The following is a 15,405-nucleotide window of genomic DNA, read 5'->3' on the forward strand; positions in this document are numbered from 1 at the left end:
GTTGAATAATGATCACACACTTTTACAACTCGAAAATGACACTAATTTTAGCAAGTTCAAATTAAGTATAATCGTACTCATAATTGTGTCAAACAATAAACCTATTTAATAAATGTTTCATATTTAGTTTTAATTGCTTAATTCATCTAATTCGTTTAACTCATTTACTTAATCGTGTTAAAATAAATTATTTAACTCATGAATTTATTAATTTTATATATTTAAAATTATAAAAATTTAAAAACTTTTTAATTATAAAAATCACATGGTTTAAAAAAATTAAATAACTAACTAAATTTTTATATATTTCATTATAAATATAAAAATATTTTATAAAAAATAAAAACAAACAAGTGTAAAATTAAAAATTTAATTTATTTTCTCCATTATAAATATATTATAATTAAAATTAAATAAGTTAATTAATTAAGATTTTAAAAATTAAATTTTGAAAATTAAAGCAACTAAAAAAGATTCAAAAAAATATTTATAAATTTAAAATTTTAAATAGATTAAACTTGCTGCAATTGAATTAACATGTTTAATGGGTTATAATTATATTCATAAGGCTCAAGGGGTTAGAATCATGTTAACAGATCTAATGTTAGAATTGTGTTAAAGGACTCTATCACAATTCAATTTAACTCATTTATTAAATAAGTTATATCATATTATTTGTATAATATATATGTAATGTTTGCGTCAATTTATTTTGACATGATTATTTAATGCATTTATATTCTGAGTAAATTTTCATTATTTCTTAACTTGATACAATCCAAATTGAACATGACACTACCCATTGCCATCCATCCATACCACCATTAAATTTATTTAAAACAAATTTTGCTAGATAATATATATATTTTTCTTATAACCAACTTTATATATTATTTATTAACATTAATAACGACCTCCATTTAATCATCCTTATTTTTTTTATACCTTTCATGGAATGACTTGAGTTGCCCATGAGTGTGTTAAGTGTTATCATGGCTATGATACTGTACACTCTACATCTATATGCTTATCATTTATGATTATTTCATCAATGAAATAATCTCAAATTTGTAAAAGTAATTCTTTTCATATTTGAATTTGAAAAATAACTCACTTTTTTATTTTATTTTATTTAAATGTCTTTCAATATTTGTATTATTTTTATGTAAGTTTTGAAAGAAAATATTATTTTTACAAAAAAAGATGGAGAGAATTTTTTGCCAAAAGTGGATAATTTTTTAGACTAAAATATATGGAATGATAGGTTTATAAATTTATGATTATTTCATCATTTTAATAAAATAGTCCCACCATTTAGCCCTCTCTGAAGGGTCTCTCACCTCCCAAAATTTCTCACACTTAAAAGTCTAGCAAGCCATTTTTAGCCCATAATGATTTTTTTTAAGGTTATTTAATTAAAAGGATATTGAAAACTCAGTTTTAAAAATCTAACCCTCTATAATTTTTTTAAAATATTTTGACTAAAATGCCCTTATTTTTTTCTTATGACAATAGTATTTTTTTTTAAAACTTATATGTAAATATTTGAAATAATCAAAGACGTTTATATAAAAAATTTGGTTATTTTTTTTTTTAATGAATATGTAAATAACAATTCCATTTAGCAGCCCACCATCAATGGGCTACACTAGGCCCATGAGTTACGTTTGTACGGCCCTGTACCATAGCAAATGACGAAACAATCCACTAGTGATCCCCGTGTACACCATAGACCAAAGCCCCCCCTACCTCTGTTGACGTTGATTGTCTGTAGATATAGCGAAATTAGGGTTTTTAAATCTTGATTTGTTGTACTCTTTTGCATATTGTGCAAACGTTTTCTGTTATTTGGTTTTGGGAATTCTAGAATTTTCTAGAATCATGGAGAAGAAAAGGGTGGCTGTTCCTCTCGTGTGCCACGGCCATTCCCGACCGGTTGTGGATTTGTTTTACAGTCCCATCACCCCAGATGGGTTCTTTCTTATCAGCGCCAGCAAGGGTATGTGTGCATTTCTTATCAATGTCAATTTTCTATGTGAAGGGAAAAATTGTGAAATTTGATGTGTATTTGCCTCATTATTTTTTGTTTACGAATTGATGGCTTTGGTTGATTGTTTTGTTGATATTGGAGTAAAATTATTGCTGGATTATATTGCATTGCTCTTTATTGGGTATGCGATGTTCATTTATGATGTGCAGATTCTAGCCCCATGCTTAGAAATGGAGAGACTGGAGATTGGATTGGAACATTTGAAGGACATAAGGGTGCAGTATGGAGTTGCTGCTTGGATACGAATGCTTTACGTGCTGCATCTGGCTCAGCGGACTTCACTGCGTATGCATCTAAAACCCATTTTAGTAATTTATTTAATGCATTTGCATACTTTATATTATCCTGGGATGACTTGCTGGAAGATCTTCTCATAGGGGTTAAGAGAAAAAAACAGGTGTGGTATCAGGAAAGAAATCTGCATTTTGCCTTTTTTGAGAGGCATCAGGAATGGAATCTGTATGGAATGTGAATGTATTGGGAGCTGTTGAGAATTGTGTGGAGAACTTTATAATATGCTTATTTCTTATGGAGATTGTTTTCAAACTGTTTGTCTCATTGTTTATGAAAATACCAAATTTTTCCATGTTTATGTATTCTTTTTCTTAGTTTGTTCATTTTAGGTCTCTCCTTAGAAATCTCATGTCTCTCTCAGCCTTTCTGATCCTTTTCCAATTAGCAGGATGTTTGATAATGAATCTGTGGTATTTTTACAGATTGGAATCTGCTAGAGCTTGGACAGAACAGATATTGTGTCATGCAAGATTAAAATTATAAGGACTGCACTAATATTTTATAGTGGCTCAAAGCAGCAACGTAGCTCAAATCTCTGTTTATTTCAATTAAGTTGAGGGGCTAAATGGGTGTATGCAATTTTCCTGCTTCATTTCAGATTTCTTTTTCTTTTATGCGGTTTTGATTGTGGTCATATCATGTATGCTTCCCATATATTTGGATTGAACCCTCTTTAGAATCTTGTTGCACAGCTGGTTTATCTGGAAAAGAAATTCAGACATGTTTAAGAAAGAGATGTTACTTAAGCAGTCTTGTGCTTGTGCTCTGGCTCCTGTTTTGTCTGTTTTCTACTTCATATGAAAACTTTGATTATCTCATTTCTCATAGGTTTATGGCTGTGTTTCTTTATTAATTTCTCACATGTTGTGTTTCCTTGTCCCAAGTTAGCAATTTATGAGATTGGCTCCTTGTAGATAAGCCTAAATGCTACTTTTCTGGTTTTAATCCTGTAGGAAGGTGATGTAGAGGATTGTAAGGACTTTAGACCCATTAGTCTGGTTGGAGATGTGTATAAGCTGCTGGAACTGGAAGTTTTTCCAATACACTTAGGAAAGTGGTCTCTAATACCCAATTTGCCTCTGTGGAGGGCGGGCAAATGAAGCCACTGAGATGTGTTGTTGTGCAAGTTGTACAATAAGAAAGTCTATGCCACATGAGCTGGAACTTCCTTCTATAAGTGATGGCAAGGATGGAATTTGGCTTGAGTAGGATTGATTGAATAAGTTTTGCATTTCGTCCATGAGGCTTTCAGTACTTGTACATGAGACTTCAATAGGATTTTTTTTGAATGTGAGGGGATTGAGGTAGGGTGACCCTTTGTTGGCACCTCAATATGCCTTTTTTGCACTCCTCTTATCTGTGGAGCTAATCAGGAGGTAGTTTTGTATTTGAGGCGAATTCTTCTTTGGTTTGAGGTCATTTCAGGCTAGAATATTAGCTTGGGGAAAAGTAGTAGGGAAGGTTCCCAAGAGGCAGCCTTTGGCACCAATCTTGGGTTGTGGTGTGGGAGAATTACCATCCACTTACTTAGGCCTGCTTCTTGGTGCTTTGTATAAATCTACAGCAGTTTAGGATGCAGTGGAAGAGAGGTTCAGAAAAAGACTTGCCTTGTGGAAGGGTCCGCCTTTGTCTAAGGGTGGGGGCTAATCCTTGTTAATCGCACACTTTCTAGCTTACCTATTTATCATATTTATACTATTTCAAGAGTGGTGAGTTTGAGATTAGAAAAGGGTTTTTTTGTTTGTTTGTAGGCTGGTGACTTGGATAAAATGCCTCATCTAGTGAATTTATCTATTGTCTCTATGGAGAAATTTGAATTATGAGCTATTGTCTCTACGGAGAAATTTGAATTATGAGATTACAATATGGACACAACTCTGTGAAGTTACAGATAAGATACGGGGATTGGGCATTAGAAAGCTTTTGCTCATCAAGAAGGCTCTTCTTTGGAAGTGGTATTGGAGGTTTGTGAAAGTGCAGAACAACTTGTAGAGGAAAGTCATCTCAGGAACATTTGGTGAGGAGGTGGGGGGATGGTATTCTAGAGTTGGTAGAGATAGGTTTGGGTGGAAATCATGAGTAGTTGGTAGTTCTTCCAAGCTAGGATTTTCTTAGCAATGGAAGGTGGGTGGAAGTTAGGTTCTAGTATGATGTATGTTGGAGGGATTTTCAATTGAACACCTACTTTCCTGAGTTGTTTACCTTAGTAATCTCTAAGGAGGCTTGGGGTGCAGATGTTTGGGTAGAGTTGGAGGGATCTAGGCATTGGAATCCTTGTTTTGTGAGGCATTTGCAGGAATAGGATGGGGAGAGTATGGTCTGGTTCCTTGATCAGATATAGAAGGTAGCTGTGACGAAGAATACAGAGGATGGGTGATCTCGGAGTACCAAGGATGGGGTGTTTTTTGTTAACACTGTTTATTAGCCTGTGGTCTCAACTGGAGGACAGGATCCCCCTAGGTAATTTGGGGAAATGCAACTTCCTTACAAGTAGGTTTCTTTGCTTGGGAAGTAGATTGGGGGACCAATAGATGAGAAGAGGATGACCATTAGTGAATTGTTGTTGCTTGTGTAAGAGTGAGGAAGAGTCAGACCATCACATCCAGCTCCATTGTAGTCTTGCTTGTGCTCTTTGGTATTTCTTGCTTTCTTTGTGGGCTTTCTTAAGTTCTTCCTTGGTCAGTCAAAAGAGGTTTTTATTAGGATGGTAGGACAAATTTGCTGGAAAGAATCAGAAAAAAGTTCAGAGAACAACTCCCTTTTTCTTGTTTTGGACTATTTGGAGGGAGCAACATGGGAGATCATTGGAAGACTTGGAACAGCTGGTTAAAGCTTTAAAAGAGTCATTACTTTATCCTCTTTTCTCGTGGTCGAAGAGGTCTTTGGATGCAGATCGTATGTTTTTGGCCAGGTTTCATTGATCATTTTTGTCCTTACTAAGACTTCCATCATTGCTTTGTTGGTCTCCTATGAGTGCTCTTTATATGATTTTGATGTATGTGTGCTGTGCGCTCATTTGATTGGAGCTTCTTTTAATAAACTTTTTCTTGCCTACCAAAAAATTCTGGCTATGGAACTTACATCAGAATTTCCGTACTCTGGGTGATAAACTCATTAGAAGTGTGGGTAATGATAGTGGTATTCTTTTCCCAGCTTATAAAGGTCTGCTTCATCTATGTTAGAGTCATTTTTTGGTGAATGCTAAAAACATGTAATCAGTACTCGCTTTCTCTCCCTGTTCCCTTTTTTCTGCTGAGGTGAATAAACTGCTGTTTTCAACCAGACTTTTCAAAACTGAGCTTCTTTGAGTAATTCATAATTTACTAGGTTCTTTTATATTTATAAAAAGTTTTATCCTTACCATTCCCTCATCCCCACTACCAAAAACACCATTTTACAGTTAATATTGTATACAACTGAGCTGGTGGTCTTTGGAGTTGGTTTGTTTGCCTACTAGGTGAATCCCTCTTTCTGAAAAGATGGATTATGGGGGATTATTTAGTTGAAATGCATGTAGTATTGCATCATGTGTTCTATTTTCTAAATGTTTTTTCCTTACTGTTAAAACTTGGTGTATGTGTGTTCCTCATTATGTATTTTTTTCCCCATTTTTGGTTGGGTATGAGGGTGAATTTTTTTGGGGGTGGTGGTGATGGTGGTTGGATTTGGTACTGGGTGGTGTTCATTAACATTTCAGAATGAACAAGTGGCATTTCATTGATTACCAATAGAGTTTGCTAACATTTCACATTTTTGTGCATGTAGGAAAATATGGGATGCTTTAACAGGGGATGAATTGCACTCATTTGAACACAAGCACATTGTTCGATCTTGTGCTTTTTCAGAGGTAGACCTTTGGTTTTTCTTAAATACATACATAGATATATACATACATATATAGATACATATATACATATACATATATACATACATACATACATACATACATACATATATATATGCATACATACATATATATATGCATATAGATATATAGATATACATATGTATGTATATATCTATCTATCTATCTATCTATTTATCTATATAATATATATGAAAATATAAAGAGAAAGGAGGAGGAATTAAGAACTTTAATATTAATCTACAGCACGTCACTAATTGCATTTCAACTATCTGAAGCATTCACCAAGTCAAATTTCTTGGAGTCTATCTCTATTTAATGTCCCAAGCCCCATGCTACATGCAATTTATCAAGTGCATATTTAGTGTTCATGCTATGATCCCATAGTTCTGTCCATTGTTGCTGGTATCATTGTTTTTTAGGTGTAATGTTAATAACTTTTGCAGAAAAAGGTGGACACTTATTAATCATGCTGCATCTTCTTTCCTCATTACACTTTAAAAGGAAAAAAAAAAAAAATTCCTTTTCCTCATTATTGCTTATTTGTGCTAATGGACCAATTTTTATTAATCTGGATACAGGATACACACTTCCTGCTTACTGGAGGAGTTGAGAAAATTCTTCGTATATTTGACTTGAATCGCCCAGATGCACCTCCTAGAGAAGTGGATAATTCTCCTGGTTCAGTCAGAACTGTTGCATGGCTCCATAGTGATCAAACAATATTAAGTTCGTGTACAGATATTGGGGGTGTAAGGTAGCATTTCTTATGAAATCACATGCTTTTACAGCTACAGTGTCATGCTTTCTTCATTTTATTTTTTAATATGAACTTTGTATGACTTGTTAGTGAACATTTAACATGGATTTTTGTCTGTGAGGCTTTCTAGTCATAAATTGAAACCATAATCAAACTGTCCCATATATCCTGAATTTAAATAGCTTTACAATGTTTCCCATTTAATGTCTTTTCTTTGGCAAGGGATAGAACTATTCTTTTTATGGATATTTCTGTAGGCAAGTTTGTTTCTTCCTTTCTGGATTCAAATTCTGTTTGAACTCCTGCCCTCCAATATTGAGCTTTCTCTCCATAACTGCTTTCTTGGTTAGGTATCAATTACTGGAAATTGTATTTAAGAGGATTGTTGCTGTATATGTTGCATGTATATGTGTGGATCCTAGGATTACTGGAATATTTACAGCCTGTAAAATTTCACAGAAATATGTGACATTGTAATGGGATAATGAGTTGGAATAATTGATTAATCACAATTAGGAAGCAAAGTCAACTTAATCCCAACTTGGTGCTGGCTGTTATTGTGGAGTATCTTGGTTTAATTAGATAATGTAATATATTTCTGAGATCTTAAGATGTGAACTGCAAATGCAGTGCTATTGTCCAAAAGGCTTTATATTTCTGGAGAAATGAAAACAATATTAATGAGAAGTTATCTAGTGAAAATATGCATGTAGTAGAGATTAAAATGATATAGAAGAAGGTAACAAAAACTGGGGGTTGACTAGTGAGAGAGTTGTTGGCTGCAATTTGAACAATTAAGTGTGGGTTAAACTTCATGGCTTTTTAATATTCAAAAGTAGTAAGATGTTGTTGATAGTTTTTTTTTGGCCTTTGGTGCCTTGTATATATCTAGTATGCTTCTGTGCACCTTACATTACGTGCTTTTAAAACAATTGCTTTTTCCTATCAAAGAAAAATGAAAGTGTTGTTCCTTGTAAACATTGTGTATACCTTTGCATACTCTACGTTAGGCATTTTTAATACAACTGCCTTTTACCTATCAAAAAAAAAAAGAAAAAAGAAAAAGAGAAATACTGTTGATAGTTGGTTCCTGCACTTCATGCTGAAAAGGTCAAGATGATGGAGAAAAGAGAGAAGAAGAAGATGAGGAGAGTTTAGTGAACCCCCTTTCATGTGTATGTGGGGAAAAGGGAAACCTTTTTCTCTTGAGGATGAGAATTTTCATGGACAAGAACACATGCATGGGGTTGCCAGTAGGATGGAAACCATGCCCTATGGATAATTTTGGTTGTATTAATAATCTTTGCTGAAAATTCACATTTTTGTTCTACTGAAATTTTGAAACTGGTTCATGTGGACGGATCTTTTTTGCTTTCAGTTTTGCAAAAAATGGGTTTTGGGGGTAAATGGATTGGGTGGATATGGTGGTGTATTTCCACAGCCAGATTCTCTGTTTTCGTGAATAGTACTCCCTCTGGTTTTTTCCCAAGTTCTAGAGGGCTGCGTCAAGGGGATCCTCTTTTGTCTTATTTATTTGTAATTGCAATGGAGGCTTTGAGTTGTCTTTTGAAGTGCACGATTGGGGGTGGTTTTTTATCAGGTTGTTAGGTGAATGGTAGATTTGGAGCAGGAGTGCAAGTTTCTCGTTAGTCTTCATTGATGACATTTTGGTTTTTTGTAAGGCCTCGCAGGATCAAATAACTTATTTATGTTGGTTACTTATGTGGTTTGAGGCCATTTCAAGGTTGAGGATTAATTTGGAGAAAAGTGAGTTAATTTCGGTTGGATGGGTAGAGAATGTTGAGGATTAATTTAAAGAATGTTTAAACCAACGGGAGTTTGGGATGGAGTAGAAGAGCGGTTTCGTAAAAGGTTGTTTATGTGGAAGCGACAATATATTTCCAAAGAAGGGAGGGTAACTTTGCCTCAGAGTATTTTATCTAGTTTGTCTATTTATTTTATGTTTTTGTTTTGTATGCCTCGGGTTGTTTGATTGAGGTTAAAACGGATTAAGAGGAACTTTCTTTGGGGTGGTGGGGCTTTGGAGCGTAAACCTCATCTTGTTAAATGAGCGATTGTTTGTCATGCTAGGAGGAAAGGGGGCTTCGGGGTTAAAGTGGAGTTGGCATTTTGTGGTGGAGATAGGGGCCTTTGGAACTAGGTTATTCGTGGTAAGTATGGGGAAGTAAAAGGGGGGTGGGTAACTCAGAAGGTCAAAGAGGGGTATGGGGTTGGGTTGTGGAAAGCAATAAGGAAGGATTAGGATATTGTGAAATTTAGGTGTTCCTTTGTGGTGGGTAATGGGTGGAGGGTACTTTTTTGAAAGGATAGGTGGTGCGGGGATAACCTTCTGTGTGTGTTGTATCCTTCACTTTTTGCTTTGTCGATCTCTAAGGATGCATGGGTGGTGAATGTTTGGAATTCTTCCATTGAAAGAGGGGGCGAGGTTGGAATTCTTGTTTCTTTAGATCTTTTAATGATTGGGAGGTGGATTGTGTGGCGAGATTTCTAACTTGTTTATAGGGGCAACGAGTTTGTCAAGATATGGATGTTCTTTGTTATGGACAGTGGCAAAAAGTGGCAAGTTTGTGGTTAAGTCTTTTTATCATGTTTTGGAACCAGATTTGATTGGATATTTTCCAATGAATGGAATTTGGATTTTGTGGGTCCGACCAAAAGTTAGTTTTTTTGCCTAGGAGACAGTGTGGGGTAAAATTCTAACTTTGGATTAATTGTAGAGATGAGGTTGGTCTTTGGCAAATCGATGTTTTTTGTGTCTTCGACATGTAGAATCTATTGATCACTTGCTGCTCCATTGTGAAAAGACAAGGGTTTTTTGGGAGCTGATATTTGTACTTTTTGGGGTGTTTTGGGTGCTTTCTTCGTTAGTTAAAGATACATTGCTGGGTTGGCATGGTTCTTTTGTGGGTACAAAGCGAAGGAAGGTTTGGCAAGCAATCCCTTTGGGTTTGTTTTGAATGGTGTGGAAGACCAGGAACAATATTGCTTTCTGTAATAAGGTTTTTTTGATTCAAAAGCTGAAAAGGGAGTCTGTTTGTTTTTTGTGGTCTGAAGCTAAGGTGTTTGTCGATGAATGCCCACTGACTTTAGTCAGATTTTTTGAATGGTTGGGTACAGGTTGAGTTTGTTCTAGTTCTTTCTGTAGTCTTGTGGTTGAGCCTTGGTGGCGAAGGGCAGTTTGTTCTCTTGTATACTTGGGGTCGTTTTCTGGCGGTTCTTTTCTTTAATTTAATTTAATTATTTATTTATATAAAAAAAAACGAAAATTTGAAACTGGTTTGCTACTATTTTAATTCTTATGCTCTGTCTAAGCCATTTTCCTAAGGATGCTTGGATGCCTGTAATTATCAGATCTCATTCTTTTTCAAAACACATGCATTAAAAAAGTTGCATGTTGAATTTACTCAGGGTTTGCATTATGGGTCAATGATAGTTTGAAGCTTTATTAATATGTTACTGGTGATTTGTACAGATTATGGGACGTAAGAAGTGGTAAAATAGTCCAGACACTTGAGACTAACTCTTCTGTAACCAGTGCTGAAGTGAGTCAAGATGGCCGTTATATCATAACTGCTGATGGGTCCAGTGTTAAATTTTGGGATGCTAATCAGTAAGTTAAAAGCAATAGAGCAGTTTCTCTTTCCAGAATTAATGCATGTGTTTATATATTGCTTTTTGTTTTTTTTCCCCTTCCAGTTTTGGGTTGGTGAAAAGCTACAAGATGCCTTGTACTGTAGAATCAGCATCATTGGAACCAAAAAATGGGGATAAGTTCATTGCTGGGGGAGAAGATATGTGGATTCGCTTATTTGATTTTCATACTGGGGAAGAGATCGGTAAGTGCAGCTTAATAATGAAAGGAAAAAAATTAGAAAAAATCTTTGGGCAGGCATAAATGCTCAAATTCGTTTTATTGAGGCAACCTGCCACATTCTTGAATATATATATATGCTTAGGGTAGATCACATAATCTATCTGGTTCCAAGAACATGCTCGTTTATTTGATTTTCAAGTGTATGTTTCATATTATTTTCAATATTTGGGTGCAGCATGCAACAAAGGTCACCATGGTCCTGTTCATTGTGTACGTTTCTCACCTGGAGGAGAATCATATGCCTCCGGATCTGAGGATGGAACCATTAGAATTTGGCAGACAGGCCCTCTGACACATGATAACAATGAGATGTTCAGGGCAAATGGATTGACTGGAAAAGTGAAGGTGGCTGCAGAAGAGGTTTCATGCAAGATCGAGGGTTTTCACATTGCAGATGAAGGGAAAGCTGGAGAGGAGGCAGGGACTGCATGAGGGCTGCTAATTATGTTTCCCCTTGCTTTGCCTATAGCATAATGCTGTCTTTTCTTGGACAATTACTCCATTACAGAGAAATAGACCATCAGATTTTGTATACAATTTCTAATGACCTAGAGCCTGGAGGGTGACATTCAGATCAACAGTGTTGGATGAGGACTCAGCTCAATTTGAATTCCCATCCTGGACGGTTTCTTAATTCTCCATTGAGCAACCTTGATAATCTAATTTTGTGAAATTTCGAATTACCGTTTGCATTGAGTGCACTACCCTGTCTGAAAGCAGCCCTCTTCCAAATAATTTATTTGATTATAGACAATGTTATGTACTTAAAGTCTCTTTAATTTTTTTTGGAACATGTCACATGTCTTCTGACTTAGCATTGTTTTATATGTATTCTACCCTGTATTGAAAATTTAATTCTATGCTAGTTCACTGCATCAGCTGGCAGAAGATTGTTAGATCCTATAGTCTCATAGCTCCATCATAGGTGGTTGATATGTCACTTTGCAACAATGCACATCCTAATGTTCTCCCCTGAAGTAGCATAATATCTGTCTCACCACAGGGTAGGCCCATGTGTTCCATAGGGGCATAGCTGGCTCATGGCTGTGGCCCTTGGGTGCAGCCTGGCTTAATAATGTGATTCCCAAAAGTAGTATGTGATGCCAGCAGGTGATTCCACTTGAATTGCTCCAGCTTCTCCACGTGCACATGCTTCTCAAGGATTCAATATGAAGCAGTAAATATTCCATGTTAAGAAAAAGTTGGCAGACACAAGTTCTTTACAAATTTTATTTGAACAGAAGTTATTTAATGAACTTCCCTGAGATAACAAAAAATCATGATCCCTGTATGGCATGCATCGCCTTGCCTGCCTCTTGTTCTCATCCATCAATTTGATGTTGTTAATCTCCTTAATGTCCTCACCATTAGGAAACAGGGGTGGACTAATGAGGCAGTGCTGAAATAATAATAGGAATAAATTAATAAATAAAATCTCAAAATAGTTTATCCGTGATGTTCTGGGTGATTATAATGCAAGGAAGCAAAAATAGTGTCCCAGTGTAAGTAGCAAAATGGTCCCAATGAAAGAGGCAGAAGAAATGCAAAACACTGTTCCAAAAGAATATCACTAGACATATAGTTCAAATTCCAAATTGAATCACATTAATCCCTAGTAACGAAGACAGAACCTCACAGCAATCACTAAAACTCTTCGATGCAAATAATCCATCTCCCCAACAAGAAAATATCTTCCATCTGCTTCAAGACCGCAATTGAAAGAAAAGCAAAAGGCTAACAACCACCCTCCTCATGGTGGCCAAAACACAGTCCAATCCGAAAAATAGAAAGAATCAAAGATTTTACCATTCAAATGTCTTGCCCACATCTCGAATTACAGCTGCAAAAGAATGGGGAACAAAAATACCATTTCTGGCTTTAGAGGGCTGATACCTTTGGAACATTCACTGGAAACATGTCAATTTCATCCATCCATGGGTTCTTCTCCTGTGCTGGGTTTATGGTCCTTAAAGCCTTCCACACTGCACTATTGCACTTGAACCCAGATCCAAATGCTATCTGCCATGTTCTATCCCCCTTCTTAATTCTGCCCTTGGCTTCAGTATAGGCTAATTCGTACCAAAGGGAACTGCTCGAGGTGTTGCCAAATCGATAAAGTGTCATCCTTGATGGCTCCATATGCCAGTCAGAGAGGTGCAAGTTCTTCTCTAATTCATCCAGAACAGCTCTTCCCCCAGCATGAATGCAGAAGTGCTCAAAAGCTAGTTTGAAATCTGGAATATAAGGCTTGAGTTTCATCTTGAAAAGTTTCCTCCCAATTAATGTAGCAAAGAAGAGCAACTGTTCAGACATTGGCAGAACAAGAGGGCCTAAGGTAGTGATGTTGGTCTTTAAAGCATCGCCTGCGACTGCCATAAGATCCTTAGACAAAGAAACACCAACCTTTCCTTCGGCATCTTCTTCTTGGGTAACACAGGCAAAGCACTTATCATCAGCACCCTTGTGGGTTCGGACAGTATGCACCAATCGGTATTTAGACCTTCTTCTGTCAGAGCTTTTATTTGAAAGCAGCACAGCAGCTCCTCCCATCCTGAATAAACAATTGGAAACAAGCATGGACCTCTGGTTCCCAAAATACCAGTTCAAAGTGATGTTCTCCATGCTGATAACCAATGCATAAGAGTTGGGATGGACCTGAAGAAGGTCTTTAGCGAGATCGATTGAGATTAAACCAGCACTGCAACCCATCCCACCCAAATTATAGCTAATTATATTACCTCTAAGCTTGTAATGGTTGATGACCATAGCAGAAAGGGATGGAGTTGGATTGAACAAGCTACAATTCACAACCAGAATTCCAATGTCTTTAGGCTTCAAAGATGTCTTTGCAAAAAGCTGATCGAGGGCACCAAACATTACAGTCGCGGCTTCTTTTCTAGCTTCTTGCATTGATGGGTTTGGAGGGATATTGAGAACAGCCTCAGGAAGGTAAGTTGACTCCCCAAGGCCAGACTTCTCAAGGATCTTCCGCTGGAACTCAAGGCTCGATTCTGTAAATGAACCAGTCATCTGAGACTGATCCATAAAAATCTTCCTCGTGCATTTCCGAGATTCTTCAGGCTTGTAGCAGGCAAAATCCACAAGATACACTGGGCGAGGACGCGTGAGAAAGTAAAGGGTCGAGAGGAAAACAAGAAGAGTTGAACAAAGAATCACGGAGATGAGGTTGAATCGAAGATGGTCCCAAAGATCATGTAGATCTTGGAGAGAAAATGTCGAGAGCTGAGCGGCAATTACAACGACAAGAGGGGAAAGAAAGAGGAACATTCCATGGGTGATCAAGTAATGGTAACCAAGCTTTACGTACTTCAATTTAACTGACTTTTTGAAATCAGGGAGATTTCGTGATGATGATGGTGAGATCAATGGCGTGTCTACCTTCGCTTCTGACATTTTCCCCTGTCAAAAATTAAAGGCTTGGGTGAGATTAAATGCTAAGAAACAACACTGGAGTTTATTATTGAAAATGGCAGCAGATGTAAGATATGTACTTGTCAACGTAAGGCTCTGAAAACCTAGTTTTCAGACTATTTATGATAGGAAAGATACAGGAAATAGATTGAGGCAACCCAGGTCCAGAAAACCTCAAACATACAGTATGACCAAAAGGATAAAGAAACCTATTTTTCCCATTTCAATCCCTTCAAAATCTTTGTTGTAATCCTTCATAGATCAAACCAACTAAATAAAACCAACAGATCTAAATTCCCATCAACAGCAACACGTTTTTAATACATTCAAAAATTAATTATGGAAAAATACCGACAATATAATGAAATCCATCTCGAAATTCAAACCAGAAACAGATCTTTCGTAGACGAAAAGAAATCAATTGCAGATAAACGACAAACCCAAATCAAAATCCGCCCAAAAAACTAGCCATTTCTCAAGCGCTTGAAAGAAACCATAAGCAGAAACAAAAAACCAAGACGGCAAAACCCAGATCGAAAACACCAACCTCTAACGCCACAACCCTCCACCGATCGTTCCAAAGTTCAATCGCGCCGGAGGAGCCAAAGAGAAGGAACGAGACGCAGAGAGCACTATAAATATATCTATAGATAGAAACACCAAAAAAAAGGGGAACCACAATAAACCAAATTTTCAATTGCGAGTGCCCCGAAGTGGGAATATATTTATATAAATATGAAGAGAAGAAAATGCGAAGCCATGGATTGTAACAGCAAAGACAACGCGTTTGAAGGGGAGAGATTGGGGTTGGCGCCTACTGGCTTTGAAACTTCATTGGAGGTTGACTGTGTGACTGTACAGCGTGTCCTTTTCTGCGTGGCGGCTTTCTGTTTGCCATTATAAACGGTCCTGATTGTATTCCTCCTCCTTTTGGCTTCTTTCAGGGAACTTCGTGTCTTGGCGACACCTTTCACGTGTAGTGGAGAAATTTTCTATCTACGATCTCTCGTCCGCCACATGGACACGCTCTCTGCTCAATGTTTGCGTAGATGCTCCGCAAATTTAGGATTATATCTTTGCTTATATCTTAAAAGTATTAAGTATGGAAA

General features: G+C 36.6%; 2 protein-coding genes across 2 annotated transcripts; one reads left to right on the forward strand and one right to left on the reverse strand.

The window, feature by feature from the left end:
- Window positions 1-1,731: 1,731 nt before the first annotated feature.
- LOC117925256 (serine-threonine kinase receptor-associated protein-like) lies at window positions 1,732-11,762 on the forward strand. Its single transcript, XM_034844215.1, has 7 exons — window positions 1,732-1,999; window positions 2,200-2,335; window positions 6,110-6,191; window positions 6,791-6,966; window positions 10,463-10,600; window positions 10,687-10,826; window positions 11,040-11,762. Exons 1-7 carry the CDS (start codon window positions 1,882-1,884, stop codon window positions 11,294-11,296), a joined length of 1,047 nt encoding a protein of 348 aa, XP_034700106.1. The 5' UTR covers window positions 1,732-1,881; the 3' UTR covers window positions 11,297-11,762.
- A 527-nt stretch (window positions 11,763-12,289) lies between these two features.
- LOC117925254 (3-ketoacyl-CoA synthase 11-like) lies at window positions 12,290-15,105 on the reverse strand. The gene is made up of 2 exons (XM_034844212.1): window positions 14,844-15,105; window positions 12,290-14,284 (listed from the first exon to the last, which is right to left on the reverse strand). Exon 2 carries the CDS (start codon window positions 14,276-14,278, stop codon window positions 12,743-12,745), a length of 1,536 nt encoding a protein of 511 aa, XP_034700103.1. The 5' UTR covers window positions 14,279-14,284; window positions 14,844-15,105; the 3' UTR covers window positions 12,290-12,742.
- Window positions 15,106-15,405: the final 300 nt, after the last annotated feature.

The sequence above is a fragment of the Vitis riparia genome, chromosome 11 (assembly GCF_004353265.1).
Source record: "Vitis riparia cultivar Riparia Gloire de Montpellier isolate 1030 chromosome 11, EGFV_Vit.rip_1.0, whole genome shotgun sequence".
Lineage (NCBI taxonomy): Eukaryota > Viridiplantae > Streptophyta > Magnoliopsida > Vitales > Vitaceae > Vitis > Vitis riparia.